General features: G+C 47.0%; 1 protein-coding gene across 1 annotated transcript; it reads right to left on the bottom strand.

Annotated features, from left to right (window-relative positions):
- Positions 1–3,571: 3,571 nt before the first annotated feature.
- LOC135247442 (mitoferrin-2-like) lies at positions 3,572–16,716 on the bottom strand. The gene is made up of 4 exons (XM_064320900.1): positions 16,177–16,716; positions 10,812–11,040; positions 6,937–6,993; positions 3,572–5,656 (listed from the first exon to the last, which is right to left on the bottom strand). Exons 1-4 carry the CDS (start codon positions 16,513–16,515, stop codon positions 5,127–5,129), a joined length of 1,155 nt encoding a protein of 384 aa, XP_064176970.1. The 5' UTR covers positions 16,516–16,716; the 3' UTR covers positions 3,572–5,126.
- Between the last annotated feature and the right edge of the window lie 1,161 nt (positions 16,717–17,877).

The following is a 17,877-nucleotide window of genomic DNA, read 5'->3' as shown; positions in this document are numbered from 1 at the left end:
TGTCACCATGCATTCAGTAGCCTACGTTTTACAACAGGATGCTGATCTATGTTCATATAAATGAATGCACACTTGAAATTGAATTTGAAATCTGTGAATCTTGGATGTGTGTACGTCCGCGCGTGTGTGCATTTGTGTGCTGAAAGATAAGGACAGTCTAAAAAGACTGCTGTAAGCACTACCCAAAAGGCTCGTCTGTCATTATACAATCTACAACACAAAACCTCTTTACATTGCATTATAGGCATTTAACAGACGCTCTTATCCAGAGCAACTTACACAACATTTTACATAGCACTTACACTGCATCCATTTATACAGCTGGATACTGAAGCAATGCAGGTTAAGAACCTTGCTCAAGGGTACAATGGCAGTGTTACCCATTTCTTACTGTCGTGTTTTTTTTTTTTGTGTTTGGTCGTTGTATGGGTAGGACACACTCCTGCTGTAGACCAATGTTCTAATATCATTATCTGCAAACACGGCATTAAGCTGACCAGTGTAAGGGGTTGTTTCATGTTCATAAGAAGCAGAGAAGGCATCTTTTAGGCGCAAGTTGAAAGCAGAATCAAATCGCACTTCTATTTCCATTCCGTCTCTCGTTGTCACGCCCGCTCTCATTCCGGAACCTTCTTGGCCTCTCCAGAGCCTGTGGGTATGACGGCTGACCATGAGGAGCGAAGTCAGGGCTGATTATTTGGCAAAGGGATGCAACAGGGGCTTCTATGACCTTGCTCCCGTTGATATCGAATTCCTCACGCTACAGCTGAGGGGTGGGGCTGGTGGCATTAGATAAGACTTCCGTTCCAGAAGACCTTCAGGAGATTTAACCATTTAGTGACCTCCCAGCTTCCTTTCTGATGCTGAGCGGGTCTGGTGGGATTCAGACAAGGCGTGTGTAGCAGGGAAACTTTCAACCTTCTCAAATGCCTCTTTGATTTCCTCTTATTTTGTCTTGCCTGTGTGTATAACTGTTTTGGTGTTGTATGTAGGCCCCCGGAAACACAGCTGATGACTTGGCTTCAGCTAATGGGAATCATAATCAAATCAAATATTTAGATCCATAGCCTCCTCCTCCTCCTTAGTACTTGAGCAGATGCATCCAATAGGGTGTGAAGGCTGAACAAAAACAATCCCTTTATTTAAATGAGAAACAAAGAGATCATTTGTCTTTGCATAGGATGTGCCAGAATTCCATATGGTGTTTGATTTATTGATTTCCTCAGACAATTCATTTTATGAACAGCTGCAGAGACCCAGAGAAAATCTCTAAACAACAGGATTTATGGGGAGTGGATGTCTTTCCACCAGAAACCCAGTCGGGTGTTCTTGTTTTCAGACGAGGGATATACAGTATTCCATTTCCACATCTGACTCCCAAAGGTGATAGGCTCATGGCCAAGCCAGGAGTCGCAGATGTGATCCGGCTGAGGCCCCAACGGTCAGTTCTCCCGTCCCATCTGGGAACATTGGCCACGGCTTCTACCTGAAGAATTCCTTGGCACCTCCACACCACCACCAGTGAGACAGAGTCAGGGGGAGGTGTTTGCTGATGTCCCCCACCCATACGTCCTCCCTCACTTCCTCCATGTCAGTTGAGCGGGAGAAGGGGAGTGAACCGGATCACTTACACCACCCCTGGTATTCCACCCTCCCTTCCTGCTACCCCTAGATCCGCCTGCCTTATAAGGAGGATCCTCTGAACTGAAACATGCAACCATCTGTAAGCAGACACACCCCTAATAACATTCCACTCATGGTGTATCGGAAGCTCCACCACCACTGAAATGAATGTGGCAGGACCATGTGGGCAGCCCTACAAGCCCCCCCAGCCCGCCATTTCTGTTCCTCTGGTTAATATACGCAGATAGCGCAGGGGGGGTCATTTTGTATTCAGCGGGTCCATGTCCCTGTGCATCAGATCTAAAAAGACTTTACAGAGTTGTACAACCTCACCCAGACCATTTTTCACCTGTAGGACCTACCTGGGTGATGCCCAAAACTGAAATGGCTAACAGTGCTAACGCGTGTTCTCGGGTAATGTTACAGCCGTGTTGTGAGCCGGCCACGCCCTTGCCTGTGCGTGCCGTCCCCAAAGGTCACCGCCCGTCAAAGACTCCCGCCTCATCCAGAGCTTTGAACGCATCGGAGGGGTCAGGGTGTTTCCCCCCCCCCGCGCGTGAAAGAAAATGCAGATGTAATTACACGAGGAAAAGTTAACAAACATAAAGGTCACGACCCTCCTCCCCCCACCAATCCCTACGCTCCAGCCTGGCTGGGTGGAGGGCGGGGGGGCGCCGTGGGCACGTGGGCAGTAGACTGATAATGAACACGCTCCAGTGAGGCCTATTATTCCTGCAGGCGGAGGGGGGGTGGAAGGGACAAAAGAAGGTGGAGGTCAGAAGGAAAAAAAAAACCGAGGGAAGAAGGGGATACGAGAGGGGAGATGAGAGCGCACAAAATGTCAGCCTCGGGTACGAAAATAAACATCTGAAAGGGGATCTGCCATCGGAGTCGAGGATGAATGTGTCGGGACCTGCCCCGCCCACAGGCCCCGCCTGTCTCTCTTCTCAAAACCCATGTGACAGCTCCTCTGATTAATAGGCAATTCTGCATGAAGGGGGGGGGAGGGACCATGTGGCCATTTAACATGGAGGTACTCTGTGCAGGAAATTCCAAGGCTCCGTGGTTTAAATCTGTCCTTCCCTCTTCAAGTCCACAGATTTGTTTAAGGTGACCCATTTCAAAAGGTGGCAGAGACAAAATTGCCCTGTTCCTGCACTGGCTGTGAAAACAGCCAGCAGTTAACTCTCTACTTCCCTTTGCTCCAGGCTGGTGTAGAATAGAATGATGTCACCACAAAGGGATACTTTAGAGTGGTTTAAAAATGGCACCCCTCATTGGCTTATCATGTTATGAGAGAATATGGTAATAAATCAATCTTATACCGGCATTGCAGTTTTGGATAAAAGCATGCACACACACACACATAAACGCACGCACACACACACACAAACGCACGCGCACACACACTCGCCTGCATGCACACACATGCCCGTGCGCACTTGCACACAGCCACTTTCTGCTGCAGGAATTCCTCCACTAAAGTACATTAAAGAACATCAGAATCACAATTATTACTGTAAGCGAGCTTAATCAAAAATGCTCATGTGTCAAGTAGCCACAATTCCTCACATAACAGTGAAAAGGATCAATTTTTCAGGATGTCAAGACTTATTGGGGAAACCGACCGCAAAACATGCCTTCAATCACATGACAATCCATCTGGATGTCTCCAAGATAAGACATTTCTATGGTAAAATTAGTTTTGGTGGAGCGTTAACATGGGCTAGCCTGGATATTGACACAGGATAGTGGAAGCAGAGCAGACTGGGCCTTGGGGATAAAACACAAATAAATTACATAAAATCTATAAAAAGAAACTATATTTATCAGTAATAATTCATACTTATTTAGATGTATCCATCTTGGTATGCATGTGTTCACATGGCCACGTGCATTTATATTTTTTATATATTTATAACAGGAAATTAAGGAGCCAACACGTCAGTCTTTGTTCCAGCTTGGGCAAGCAGCTTTCAGAAAACTACAGCCCCAAATATTTTATTACCACCAGGCAAACTTCACAGGGCAGTCAACATGATACCGATGTAGACCAATTCTGTTTACGATACGCTTAAAAAAAAAAAAAGAAAAACAATAAAAACTTAAATTAAAAAATTTGGGTTAGTTAATATGTAGCCAGCACAACAGAAACCGCATGTTCAGTAGTATTCATTCGTTTTTTGAAGAGCTACGTGGTTCGGCACCGACCCTTGTGGCCGTCTCATTCGCAAGTGTGACAACTGATGGTTACCTCAACAAAAGGCATTTTCTAAACCGGGAATAATTTATATCTGGGAAATCTGAGGACCTTTGTCCCTGCACATGCATATGTAGGTATGGCATCATTCTTTGGCTTCTTCTGACTGACCAAAAATGGGTGAGATAAAATTAATTACTGGAATACCACAGAGGTGCAACAGGTCAAGAAGAGATATTAAAATCTATTACTGTAATGGCGATATGAAGGTCGATATCTTATGGCTTCAAAGATTAGCACAAGTTATGCAAAGTAGACGAGCATCTTATAAAAAGCACAAGTGAAGCAACCAAAACGAAACATCATTTGAATAGTGCCTTTGATTAGTTGGGCTTCTCCATCACCCACCTAATGACCAATGGGGAGAAAGAAATATTTGTTTTTTTTTCCAACCCTAAAGAGCGATTGCCAGGTAAGCATGACCAGAGGCAGATAACTTGCTGACGGCCAAAAACTGGGCAGGATTTACATGGAAACCATTTGGTTGTGACCAAGAGGGTGTGTACAAGAGGAAATGTTGACAAAATAATAATTTTTCAAAAAACTGTGTTTTGGAGGGGGGTGTTTTTTGTTGGACAGAGACTTCAGTTTCAAAACAAAACCATAAAACATTTTTTTCCCCAATTAGCCATCACTTCTGAACCATAAAAGGTTTAATTACAATTCCTGATGCAGTGTGTACAAACACACACAGACAGCGGTCTTCACTAACCTATCAACTGCCAATAAGTATACACATTGTGACCTCGAAATCATAACATTTTTGTGCGCAATTTCAGATACTTATTGCTGTGCATCTGATAGTAGTGTGTGTGTGTCGCAGTGCGAGAACAACAGTGTCCCCTGGTGGGATTAAGAGGAAATGCATTTTTTGAATATAAAAAAAAGTAAAAAAAAAAAAAGAAACAAAAATAATTATTTTTGGTTTTGGTGTTTTTTTAGACAATGTCCCAAACAATACTTTGCCTTACTATTTATGTGAGAATATATGAGCATGCTATGCTTGCTTAGCCCTGCAGTGGAACATTGACACTGTTGATTAACATTGTGGTGGAGGAGTAAAGGGGAGATTCTTCCTTCTATTGTGCGCTTGGCGTATTATTGAGTCTTAATGCTGGGGGGGGGGGGGGTCTGACAGACACAAATACCATCCCGTCATGATGCCGACTTCTCCTCCCTACATTATGGTGGTTATGGAAACAAGAAGGTGAGGCGTGGGGAGGGGACGAGCGAGGGGGCGGGGCTAGTTCTTGGCTCCTCCCTCCCTCACGAGCTTCTCGTGGTGGTGCTTGGTGATGGCGTACTTGAAGAACTCGTAGACGGACCAGCTGATGGCCGTAGAGGGCACCTGGTAGATGATGCGGGCCTGGACGCCCTTGAAGTAGGCGGGCACTCCGCCCAGCCTGTACACGGTCCGAAAGGCGTGCGCCAGGCCCGAGATGCGCCCGCCCGCCGCCCCCCCCGCCACCGCCTCCTGCGTGTTGAGGAGGGTCTTGCAGACGTCCAGCGGGGTGGTGGCGGCCGCCGCCAGGGCCCCCGCCAGGGCGCCGGACGCCATGTGGGAGACGGGGTTGTACTGTCTGTGGGGGTTGAGCATCTGCTGCAGGTACTCGTAGGTCATGAAGTGCAGGGCCTGGAAGGGCACGTTCATGGTGAGCTGGGTGGTGTAGCTGCGGTAGAAGGCCCGGGCGCCCTCCTCCCGCCACACCGCCGCCATGCAGTCCAAAACGCGGCGGTGCGGGGAGTTGTACATCTGCATCCTCTGCTTCACCACTAGGGGGGGGTGTGCGAGAGACAGGGAGAGGAAGCCCAGGCAGATACGATCCCCACAGGAAGACGACCAAAGGTGACCCAAGATGTCCGAAACCAGGAGCAGCAAAACGAGGGAGAGAGTAAGAGAGAAATCATTAATATGTTGAAGACAGTATAAACGACAGAACACTTACCATATAGCAACAAATACCAATAGCAACACATGCTTTTCAGAGCTAGGGGCGGAGTTAGCCAGGGCACCACATGGCATGGTTGACATTCAGGGATTTGATTTATGGCCGTGGGGCAGGGAAGGGGGGGTTTATGGGCTTTTCGAGTGGAAAGGTTTGGAATACTCAGAGTCGCTGTGTGCGCATGACTGTCGGCCCAAACCCCAGATGCTCCCCAGACCCAAACCCAGAACACTCGATCATCACTTTAACCATGTGATTGGACGAGTCAAACAATTTCGCACACACTCTGAGTTGACCCACCTACAGAGTACTGTGTGGCAGTTACAGCAAGAATCAGTAACAAGCCTTGTGCTCACACAGTAACACACACATGCACACACCCACACACAAAGGAACATATATACAGCACACACACAGACAGAAAAACAGACAGAAAAGATACAAAGAAAATCCATGCAGACACAGACATACATACCTGCAGACAAAATCTATGCACCGACACATTTTACACACAAACAATACCCTGACAAAGACAGAAAACATACACACATGGAGACAAACAGATAAATCCACATACTCACGCAGCCAAAATATGCACAAACTGACACATATACATTAGCAGACTGACATCACAGGGACAGAACCTTTGAGAACATTTCCTCAATGTCAGCCATAGGCTTGCTATTCTGACACACGCACCATTCCAATTAAATAACAACTGAGGTAAACAAAATGATTTTGGACTGGCTGCTTCTTAATACTGTTTTAAAGACAAAGGAATTTCAACAAAACCTTGTGACTCCAACAATGAAATGAAAGCTTACAAGCATTGAGTATAGAGTTGTATTTAGAACTATGACCTAGTTCTCAAAGGGTAGATTTAAATTTACACTTGGACTTGTGTCAGGGCTCCCCCTGGAGTCAAACAGCAGAGCTGCGCCCAGCTGCCGCTTAAACAGGGATTTGCGAGAACAGTCTCTGGAGGCTGGTATTCCGAGACCAGATTAGAAGGTGCAGCCGAACGGCCTGACAGTGTGTTTAACCCCACGCTCCCAGTCCTGGCTCCGCTCAAAGGAAGCTATCGACACGAGACGGGGGGGGGCTCACCTTCTGCTGGGTTCATGAATGCGTCATGAAGGAGAGTGGCCAAGCACGCTGCAGCTCCTGCAAGATAAACTCTGAGAGGTGAGAACGGCCTGCGGGAGAGGCGCGAGGGAGGCGCGGGGGAGGCGCACGCCCCCCCCTGGCCCTACGCAGTAAAATCGACATGTCTGGCTTCACAGCGCCTCCCACAATCCTCAAAGTCACCACAAAGGGCCTGTGGTTATAATGATAACCTTATATACAATTATATAACGTAATATAACCATAACCGTAATGATAATGACAGTGATGCTCATAAGGCACTTTATTCGTAAAGCGATTTTCAAACTCTTTAAAGAAGAGAAAAAAAGAGAAATTTGCAGCACCGAATAAAGCAGGAAATAAACAAACCAGAAATAATACACTGCAGGCACTAGACTATGCTAACGGCACACTCTAGCTATAAACTCAGTGGATCATTTTCAGCACTGGTCTGAATATTACTTTTTTTTTTTTTTACATTACGTTACAGGCATTTGGCAGACGCTCTTATCCAGAGCGACGAACAACAAAGTGTATAACCAAAACCAGGAACAAGTGTGTTGAAAACCGTAGAGGGAAGTACAGTTCCGAGTGCAGGGAACGACTGCGTAGTTTAACTTGGACGCTGTAGGTTAATCTGATTAACACAACAAAAACAGCAACAAAGCAGTCTATGCAAATAAAACAAGCAATAGTTGAGTAGGCACAAGTGCAATAACTAAGTCAACTAAGATAAACAGCTTACCTAGTTACAACCCTAAGATTACATAGTCAATTAGAGACTACAGGGAGGTAGGGAGGGATGGGAAATACACAAAGCGATATTGTTTGAACGATAAATGTCGTCCACAAAGTCTGGGCCAACGATTAGGAGGGACCTTGCTTCAAGGAAACGGGATGCCAGAGCAAGGCTGTCATGAGAGGGGGGGAGGGAGCGCCAACCAATGAGAGAGTACCAGGAAGAGATGTGACCGGAGATAACCGAGCCTACAGTGTTTAATGTACGCTAAGAGAAGAGCGCCCCCTGGTGGAGAGCAGTAAGCGGGTTCCTGCAGTGGGGTCCAGGGGAGCAGGGGAGTCCTCTGGGGCCTGCAGACATCCCCACCCCCAGACCTGGAACAAGAGAGCAGAGAGGAGAGACCACAGTGATGGAGGGAGGAGTGTTATTGTGTCTGCGTCACTTCGCTGCCTGTACAGATCGTCAGATAAACCCTTAGCCTTTGCCAGGTAAACGCTTAGCCTTAACCCCGCTCCGCCTCTACACTTGAGGTTTAGGTTTCTGTTTTGTTTCCTGTAAAGCAGTTCAACCCGCCAAGATCTGGCTCTGTCTCACTCACATTTTCAGAACACTGCAGCTTGTAGCGTGAAACTGGTGTGCGCAATGTATTTCATAATGCCATTTCTACGGAATACGGAACCCCGATCGCTCAAGCACGCTGGTCTGTTATTGCGGTGTGTGTTACACTTACTCCACTGATGCCAAGTCAAAAAGTCTGTGATATCTTAATCAAGCTGTTTTGTGTTCTCTGGCTTTACGCAATTTTGTACTTTCTCCGGTATGACTAATCTGGGAGACTTTCCAGACCGTGCGTCTGTTTATCCAAGCCTAGTTGTTCCTTTTAGCCCCTGTGACATCACAGGGAACATGCAGAGTAACACTACACACACAAATTCCCCACATACTTCTCTCATATCTATACGCTACACCGGGCTCTCTCACATCTACACTCAACACCCAGTTCTCTCACATCTACACCAAGCTCTCTCGCATATACACATCTACTGGGTTCTCGCACCTACACCGGCCTCTCTCACATCCACATGCTACACCGGGCTCTCTCACATCTACACTCAACACCCAGTTCTCTCACATCTACACCAAGCTCTCTCGCATATACACATCTACTGGGTTCTCGCACCTACACCGGCCTCTCTCACATCCACATGCTACACCAGGCTCTCTCACATCTACACTCAACACCGAGCTCTCTCACATCTACACCGGGCTCTCTCACATCTACACGCTACACCGGCCTCTCTCACATCCACATCTACACCGGGCTCTCTCACATCTACACGCCACACCCAGCTCACTCACATCTACACCAGGCTCTCCCACATCTACACACTACACTCAGCTTTCACATTTACACGCTACACCGGGCTCTCTCACATCTACACGCCACACTGGCTATGTCCCTGGACACCCAGCTGTGGTTTAACATTGGCTAAAGCGTCTATGTTCACCGTCTCCACGCTCAGCTCAGGGTTGGAACAGACGCCCTGTGCCAGCCAGGGACGACCTTATCGACACGGACGAGTGAGCCAACCCCGCAGAAAGGCCAACGACACTGGAACACTTGGCAATGTGCAAACAAGCACCACGGCCCAAAATTTTCTACAGGGTGGATAGCGGTATTGCGCGGCTTACACGGGTAAATAACAGATGAATGTTTAACCTACATAACCGGGTCAGGCCAGCCAACAGGAACGCGGCACGGTACGGAGAGCAGTAGGGTAAAGGCTGTCACAGCCGTGCGGCTACAACGTGCCCTCCCCCTCACCCCTCCGACGAGAAACCTGAGAAAAACCTTTTACCGAACGAGCCAAGCGGTCACAAGTGCGGGCGACATGGCGTTCAAAATATCGCCCGCGGTCTATTTTCGGACGCACCGTCACGAGCGGATGGGAGGACACGGAGGGAGAGCGGGCGTGCCCGGGTGTCTGCCGGGACGGCCTCGTGAGCGACGTCTGACTACGTCCCCACCACGGAACCCGAGCGCCAAAGTGTGCGAACGTCATGTTCCAGTCGGTCCTCACCGCCCCCGCAAGCCTGGAGAAGCCCAGGGCCCGCGTCCGTAAAGCAGCCCGGAGCCGGAGCGCTGATCTGGGATCAGTTTTGCGTTTTAGCCCGTAATGGACGAGGTTAGTGGATGGCCAGCGAAAAACTGGATCAGCATTACGGTGCCCTGTGAATACGGGCCCTGGATGCGGACGGACCGGAAATACCTCTCGTGACGTAGAGCGCTCCAGGGCCCCTGGCAGTGAGGCTTACTCATTTACACAACTGGTTTGTTCACTTCCTTCCCGTGCCCTTGTGCGCTGCTGTTCGCTCATGCTTCCAGGAATGTGGAAACAAAAAGTTACCCAGAAAACAGGGGATTGGAGGGGGGGAGGCTGGGCATAGCTAAAGCTCCGCACTTCTCTGTCGTGACTCATCTCTTGGTCTGAGATCTAATGCTCTCCGTGCCAGCGACGCATGATCGCAGAGCCACGCATGATTGGCTGCATCGGCGTCCACGGAGGGAGGGTTTCGGTAAGCCTAGCCGCTGCCTAGCGCCTCCTCTGGTCGAATGGGAAACTGCCTGTGGCAGGAATTCATCCGTATAATGTAACAACTGCATAGCGCAGCTGGTAGAAGTCAATACTGAAAAAAAAGACCAAAGGCTGCCTGCGTCTGCATTCTCTTCTCAACTGATGCAAACTTTTGCAGAAATGGGAGAGGTTTCAGTTATGAATGGACTTTAAAAATAGAGGATCAAAGGAGAAAAATGGGAAACAACTTTTTATTTTTTGCCTGGTGGGGAAGTTGCAGTTATTTCAGCGTTGCAACTTTTTGTTTTAAAGAAAAAGGGAAAAAATACATATTCCTTAAACTTAATCCGCTCTTGGTTATCAGGTACAGGTACACACTCATTGCTATACAATCAACCCTAGCGTTAACAGTTCAAAACTCTTAATATACAATGAAGACTGGGATTGGTTACTGTGTGTGAATGTGCGCGCGAGAAAGAGAGAGAAAGAGTTACACAGTTATGGCTGAAGGAGACGTGAGGGGAGGGGCGGGGCTACAGTACCGTTCGCCAAATGGCTGTTGTGTCCCGGGTGGACGGCGTCACCCAGCACCTTCTTCACCTTCTCGTAGCAGGCGAAGTAGAGCGCGTGGGCCGGCCCCGCCCCCGTCGCCGTGACGTTCAGCCCCCGCATGGGCCTCCAGACGCCCTCGGTCCTCACGATGCGCCACAGCGCCTCCGCCACGTTGCGGTAGCGGGCAGCGGGCTCCGGCTGCAGGCTCTGCATGCGGGTCTGGGGGCGGGGCAGGGAGAAAGGGGGCGGGGCAGGGGCAGGAGAGGGAGAAAGGGGGCGGGGTGAGAGACAGGTAGCTGTACCCTGGGTGCTGGCTAAGTTTTTACACACTAGCTGTGTCCACAGCATTTGGAAGCATAGCCATTTGCACTGAGGCTAATCCCATACCCTAGTAAAAAAAAAGAATAATTAAATGCTTGATCAAGGTTAAACTCTGCATTAAACATTTCAGCCTGATGGTATCACAGTCCATGTTCCTTGCAGCATGAGGGGTGTTAGCTTTCAGATACACCAATTGATCCACTGAAAAGAACAGGCATGGCTGCCTGGGGAAGCATTCACGTGGTTTCACTTTCTGACCTCGCTTTCACAGCTGTGACGAGAAACTGCCATGTTGCGAGTCGTTACTGGAATATTTGCCAACATACAGATGATAATTTGCTGCATAGCAGGACAAATTCTATAAATTACACAATTGAACTATCATTTAAAAAATAAATAAATAAAATAAATTAAATAAAAAAACACACACACGCATAATTGAATGATTTCTGTTTTATGAGGCCTCAGCTCTCCCACTTTCCCAGCAAATGTAGTTTGCCTTCGGAGAGCCGTACACTGATCAGGAATTAAAAGCATGCGATTCTTATCTGCACATTTGCATGCTGGGTAATCTGCTTATGTACAGGAAGCGTAACCACACTCCTTTGGGGTGGTGGCCAGAGGGCGGTGAGTTTCCCCGAAGCCCAGACGAGGAAAGTCGGCAAAGGCAGCAGGCCGCAGCTGTTGAGTGTCACATGACAGGGCATGTGACGGGCACGCCCCCACCGAGCCCACTGCCCCTCCGCAGAAACTGCACGGGCGGGCGGTTCGGGCCTGGTTAGCGCTCGGACGGGAAACCTGCAAGGGAACATTGAAGCTGCTGCCGGAACAGGCGCAGGTGGGCCGAACAGGGACACTGTGCCGCAGCAGGTGCCACCCTTTGGGTACAATGATAAACTCGGGTCCTGCCTTGCTGCTGTCGCTAAAGATCAAATAACCACGAAAGTGGCTTTGATCATCCCCTTTACCTCACTTACTGCACAAAGACTTGCATTCCCCACCCGCTTCAGGGCATCACTTCAAATGATAACCGAGTAAAATAAAAGTTCAATAAAAATTTATGTTATTTTCCTTGCTAAAGTGGCACTATAAAACAAGATTCCTGGACAGGAATATGCCATTATGTCGTTAAACTGAGGCTGGTTCAGGCAGAACATGCACCAGCCCTGCACATGAGGCAATCCTGGGCTTCACGGGGTTAGGCAACGGGCTGCAGGCGCATTCCTTCCTGCAAAGACATGCTGTGCACAGAAGAGGCCCCCTTTCGGGAAATGAGGAAACCCCCGCGCTGCCGGGAACTGGCTGCCCTCGCGGTGATGTGTGTGCACATGCGCACATACATGAACGCTAACATGCTTAGAACAGCCAAGCACACACACATGCACTCACACACACACACACACACACACACGAACGCACGCACACACGTCAGCCCCATATTGGGAAATCACCGATGACAGCTGGAATGAGCCAATACCCTGGGCTCAGAACTTCCTTCAGCTCTGGAACGTATGCATTTCCGCTGTATATGTTTGGCCTGGAGATCTGTATCTAGCGAATCATTTAATGAGCAGACCACCTAAGCTTTATGACAGACAGCAAGCCCCCCCCCCCCACACACACACGGTTGTATGTCCTTAACCTTTGTCCTGTGCTTGCACTAGAACAGGGAAATGCATACTGTACATATTACATTTTGCTTCTGTGCGTGCAAGGAATACTTCCTCCTAACATTTCAGCACGTCAGAGTCTGCACAGGTATGTCTGGGAGGACAGTCCAGGTGACTCAGGAGCTCTGGGCCATGCCAAGTAATATCCGAGCGGTAAGTGACTAATATAACCTAAGGAGATATCTTTCAATAGTATGGTTGGTCTGCTAGTCATTCAAAATTGGATTCAAAAGGTGTAACCTGAAACTGCCTCAAACTGTACCATGGCCAACAGCGAGTCCAATGGCTTGTTGTTACCATATCAGCTACACATACACTGAAATTCATTGAGTTTTTAAGGAAACAACAAACGCTCATAGTTGCATTACTGGTCCGGCTGACAGCAGCTCACAGCATTAGCTGACTTTGCCGGCAGAGATACCAGTTGCTAGGGCTTTCACCAATTTCTCGCTCCGTTATTTTCAGGCTCAAGTGACCAGCTTCGGCTGGTGTTAGTTACTCACATCGGATATAATGGTGCTTCTGTCACCCTAATCTTATGCTCATGCAGTCAATTTGGTTTCAGTCACAGTCAAAGACGTCCAGGCTTTGTTTGTCACACCCAGGAGTCTCACAGACACCATTACCCATGTGTCTCAGCGCTGGACAGCCTGGACACATGCGGAAGAGTATACCCCAAACACGCATCGTGACCAACAGTAGGCAGTTGGCTGACCTACCTGCAATTACCCCTTATAAATATAATTTGGTCATCACCAGACTGTGTGCTGCAGTGGCATGCAAGGACCTTTAATAATGCAGCACCAAGTGATACTCGATTCCTGTCAAGCCAAACCATAAGGTTAGAAGCATGCTAGAGGATGGAGTTTTAACAGGTCCCTTTCAGGCCTAACTAGAAATTAACTTACTCATGAAACTCACAGGAAGATAAAAACAAACAAACAAAAAAACCTTCAGATAACTAATGAGGATGCTTGCAAATCCTCTGCTCAGCATGAATTGTTTTGCAATTTCAGAAATATAGCCTATAGTGCATTACCACAATCGGAAGAGGAAGCAAAACAAAGCCAAAAGGACTTCCTGTAGAGAAAACATTCTGAACAAATGGCAATTTCCTGACTTTATCTAACACCCCCCCCCCCACACCCACCCAAAAAATAAAAATAATTCAACACAAAATTCAGCAGAACGTGTCATTCAATGAGCTACAGATGACCAGTTTGCACCCAGGACTGTCTTTGTTCATTTTCACCATGGTCATTCATTTGAGTGATGACCAAGGACAATTACATACCTAAAACCAAATCCATTGTACGAATCTGTCATAGACTCAGAATGTAGCCTCCCGGTGTCAAACAAGCAGCCCTGTTTATACTTCCTCCAGGCCTGCAACTGCACAGGACATGAGTGAAAGCATGCATTGTTCCAGAAGAGCCTCGATCTGACAGCAACAGCTGACCATCCTTTCTTAAAGGTTTCCAGAGTCCCCCAGCTATAGTTAACCACCTTGGGAAAAACAACGGAAAATGCTAATTTTATAATCAAAGAGCAGCCATGACAATATGCATAATTTTTGGACTTGGACAAATTACTACTCAGACTGTCAAACAAACAACTTGCTGTAGAGTATTACTGTAATACTTAACAGAAAACTATCATTTTATAATACGTCTGGCCAGAATGGAAAAAAAAAAAACATTTGCTATCACCATAAAGCAACTGATGTGAAAATGTTTTATGCAAAACCATTCATGTTCAGAGATAGATTAGCTTTGTGGTGAACATCTGTGATTTCTTCATCGACACTCTCTTCATTATAAATTTGTTAAAGTAACTGTTCAACGAGGTTACTATATGAAAACTGTCAAACGTGAAGCTAAGGCGCCAACTTTTTCACCATTAAAATGATTAACATGACTTTGTCACAAAATGGAGCTGGCCAGTTGGGGTCGAGAAAGTGCAAACGATCGTATTCATAACCGATTCACATGCCTTATGGCACAAAATTGCGCACAATTTATATTACTTATCAAAACTGGAGATAAATGTTCATTCAAATGTACAGTGATTTCATATTCTATGTATGAGCAGTGACGTATACACCAAGTGCAGCCATTCTGTCTGAGGCAGGCAGAAAGCCAGAGACGCTCGTGGAGTGCGATCTACTGCTCTGTGAGTCTAGCACTAGCCGCTGGACTGTCAACCTAGCACTATGTGGTCACATGACTACTCTGCGCTGACGCTACTAAAAACACACACACGTGCCGGGTGCGCTTCTCAAAATAGCAAAATCTTAACTAGGTTTTAACTACATAGTTAAGAAGCTAGAAGTTAAACGTGGATTTAATGACTACCCAGCTCACACAAAAGCATCGATCGGTCAGGGGAAAATGCCTCCGCCACAAATCCTGAATAGAAACGTTTACTGATTGCACCACGGTCATCTAACGCTAAATCAAGCGTAGGCTCATGGACCCGAGCTAGGCCGCAGCGCAGTCTACAATTTATGTAACTTGACTGCGTCTGCGACATTGGGCTAGCTAGCTGACAAGCCAACGACAAACAACGTTATTTACGTTCAGGAGGAAATATCAGGGCACTTCAACTGTATTACTTTTCTTTAGGAGCTATACATCTATCGACAGAAATTATGCTTCTGGTTAGCTACATACATCTAAGATAGCTATGTATTTGAATGTTGTTGGTACCATTAGCTATGAAAAACCTGCCATGTCGAAGAGTAGGTTGGGGTTCACTACAAAAATTATATTCATTGAGCTAGCAGCTAAGACATTAATGTTAGAGGTTAATTAACCAACCGACTAACTAGCTACCCACATTCTCCGTACGTACCAGCCTCCCCACTTGTTGATCATGGAATTCAACTAGGTAGCTAGCCGCATGTCCTTTCACAAGATGTTACATAGGATAGCTAGCGGACACCTCTAGCCGGGTTGCAAACTTGCCGAACGTTAGCAAGCCCTCTCATTCAGCTGACGTTAATTTCCAAAACTATATTTATTAAAAGAACTATGGAGCAAATGACATAACGTTACGTGGCTAAATTGACAGACACAACACGTTATTAGCAAGGCATGAAGTACCGATGCTCAAATTGATTACTAATAAAGTCAGATTAGACCTCCAAGTTAACTAACGTTAGCTAGCTGAGTGTTGGCTAGCTAATTTACGGCATTGTCACACACCCGAATTGCTCAAAATCGATGCTGCGTACATCACGATGTGGGGACCTTCAGTGTGGATCCTTTCCATTATAACCCATTATAACCGTCAAAAATATAATCTTAATTTCTACAGGTAACAAAGTCATAGCTTAATGTTTTTTTTTTTGTTTTTTTTTTACCTTGACGCAGTCAACTGGATACATCAAGCAATGTTCCATGATCCCAGCCACTGCTCCTGCTAACATGTGGGTGCTAGTGGAAGCGTGTTGTGGGAGACACTCGTAGTCTGGTTCGGGAGTTCCCGACGCCTCTGCTGGGGCACGCACTTGAACAGTCTGAAGTTCCGACTCTACTGCAATCCTCGATGACAAGCCTCCAACAATCCCCTCCGAAACGCCCCACATCCTCCCGCCAAGCCATCGAATCTCTGCCCCCGCAGAAGCTCCCGCGACTCCGCCGTTCCCGCCAGGAGTCTCTGCTGACATCAGCCGTCTGCTCATGAAACCATCCGCTTCCATTCAGAAATCAGATTGAGTCTTTGCTACTTGGCGTTGTCCTTTAAAATCGGAGCTCTGTCGCTTTTTAAAACTCGGTTTCATTACCAGCCCAGGATGTTTTAGCCCTCTAGGAGCTTCAGCCTCCCGCCTCCCGAGTCCCAACAGTTCGAAAAGGCTAACACCGACAACCCCCGCTACGAGGAAAGCGATACCAAGCCGGGAAGGGTACCGCCCAACTGTAGTTCCATTTACCCTAATGGCTGACAGAGTAGTGACGACGCAATGTAACCCTAAAAACGTCAATACCATTCGACAATATATCTGTCAATCAGAGGAAAACTATAGCCGAAGCCCTGTGTAAATATTCATAAGCAGGGCTTGGATAACATTGGTAAATTCGACACTCATTGGCTCGAGCCTCGCCACGCACACTGAAATAGTCCATTTGTGGGGCTTTATCAAGTATGCTTCTGAAATGACAGAGGAAACAGCCAAAGACCTTTATTTTTTGTCCGATGCTCTGTTTTTATGTGGGAAATCTTTTGACAGTACCACCACAATCGTCCAGAAATGTTTATGGAAAAAAATTAACGTCACTATATTATGTCGTTGGTCAATGATCAATTTTATAAGCGCTCTGAATGTTTCCGTAATGTAGCCCCCACGTGGCCTGTGACAGAAAGTTCAAGTCCTCAAACAAGGACAACCATGGAGGTCGCCATGTATAATGCCACATTAAGCCAGGAACGCAGAAAGAAAAGTTTGTTCTCGCATTTTGTCATTTCATATTATTTAAAATGTTGTTACCTAACTATACAGTAGCTTAACATTGGAAATAACACAACACATGTATAAGCAGGCTACATTCCCGTATAGCCTGTTTGTTACCACAGACGTTTTAAATAGGTAAATGTGTGATTATATGGATGCACACCAGTAAAGTAAACTTTGTGATTATATGGATGCACGCTAGAACTACACAGATTCTTGTTGAAGTGGGCAGCCGTTGCACCAGAAAAATGCGCAGCTAGCATAGTTGGTGTCGGCAGGCTGCAGTAGTCCAGTCCACCAGAGGAGTCACAGTTGCATGATGTCCTGCAAACCTGAACCCTCATTCCCTGGGTGATGGTGATGCTGTGGGTCTATGCAATGAATTACAGTTCAGTGGGTCTATGGCACAATCCATAGAAAAAAATATGGACAAAATGACTGTGACAGCACCCGTTTAATTTCCATAGGATTGTGAAAATCGTTTTGAAGCTGTGGAAGTCCCACTATGTTGTACAAATCGGAGCCAGAGACTTATACTCTCATGAAGTCCGGGCTGGGTACATATCGTCCACAGTATGCCCCAGTGCATTTGTTCTGCATTGAATGTCTTTG

Source organism: Anguilla rostrata, chromosome 2 (genome assembly GCF_018555375.3).
Source record: "Anguilla rostrata isolate EN2019 chromosome 2, ASM1855537v3, whole genome shotgun sequence".
Classification (NCBI taxonomy): domain Eukaryota; kingdom Metazoa; phylum Chordata; class Actinopteri; order Anguilliformes; family Anguillidae; genus Anguilla; species Anguilla rostrata.
This window is presented reverse-complemented; position numbering and strand designations above follow the sequence as displayed.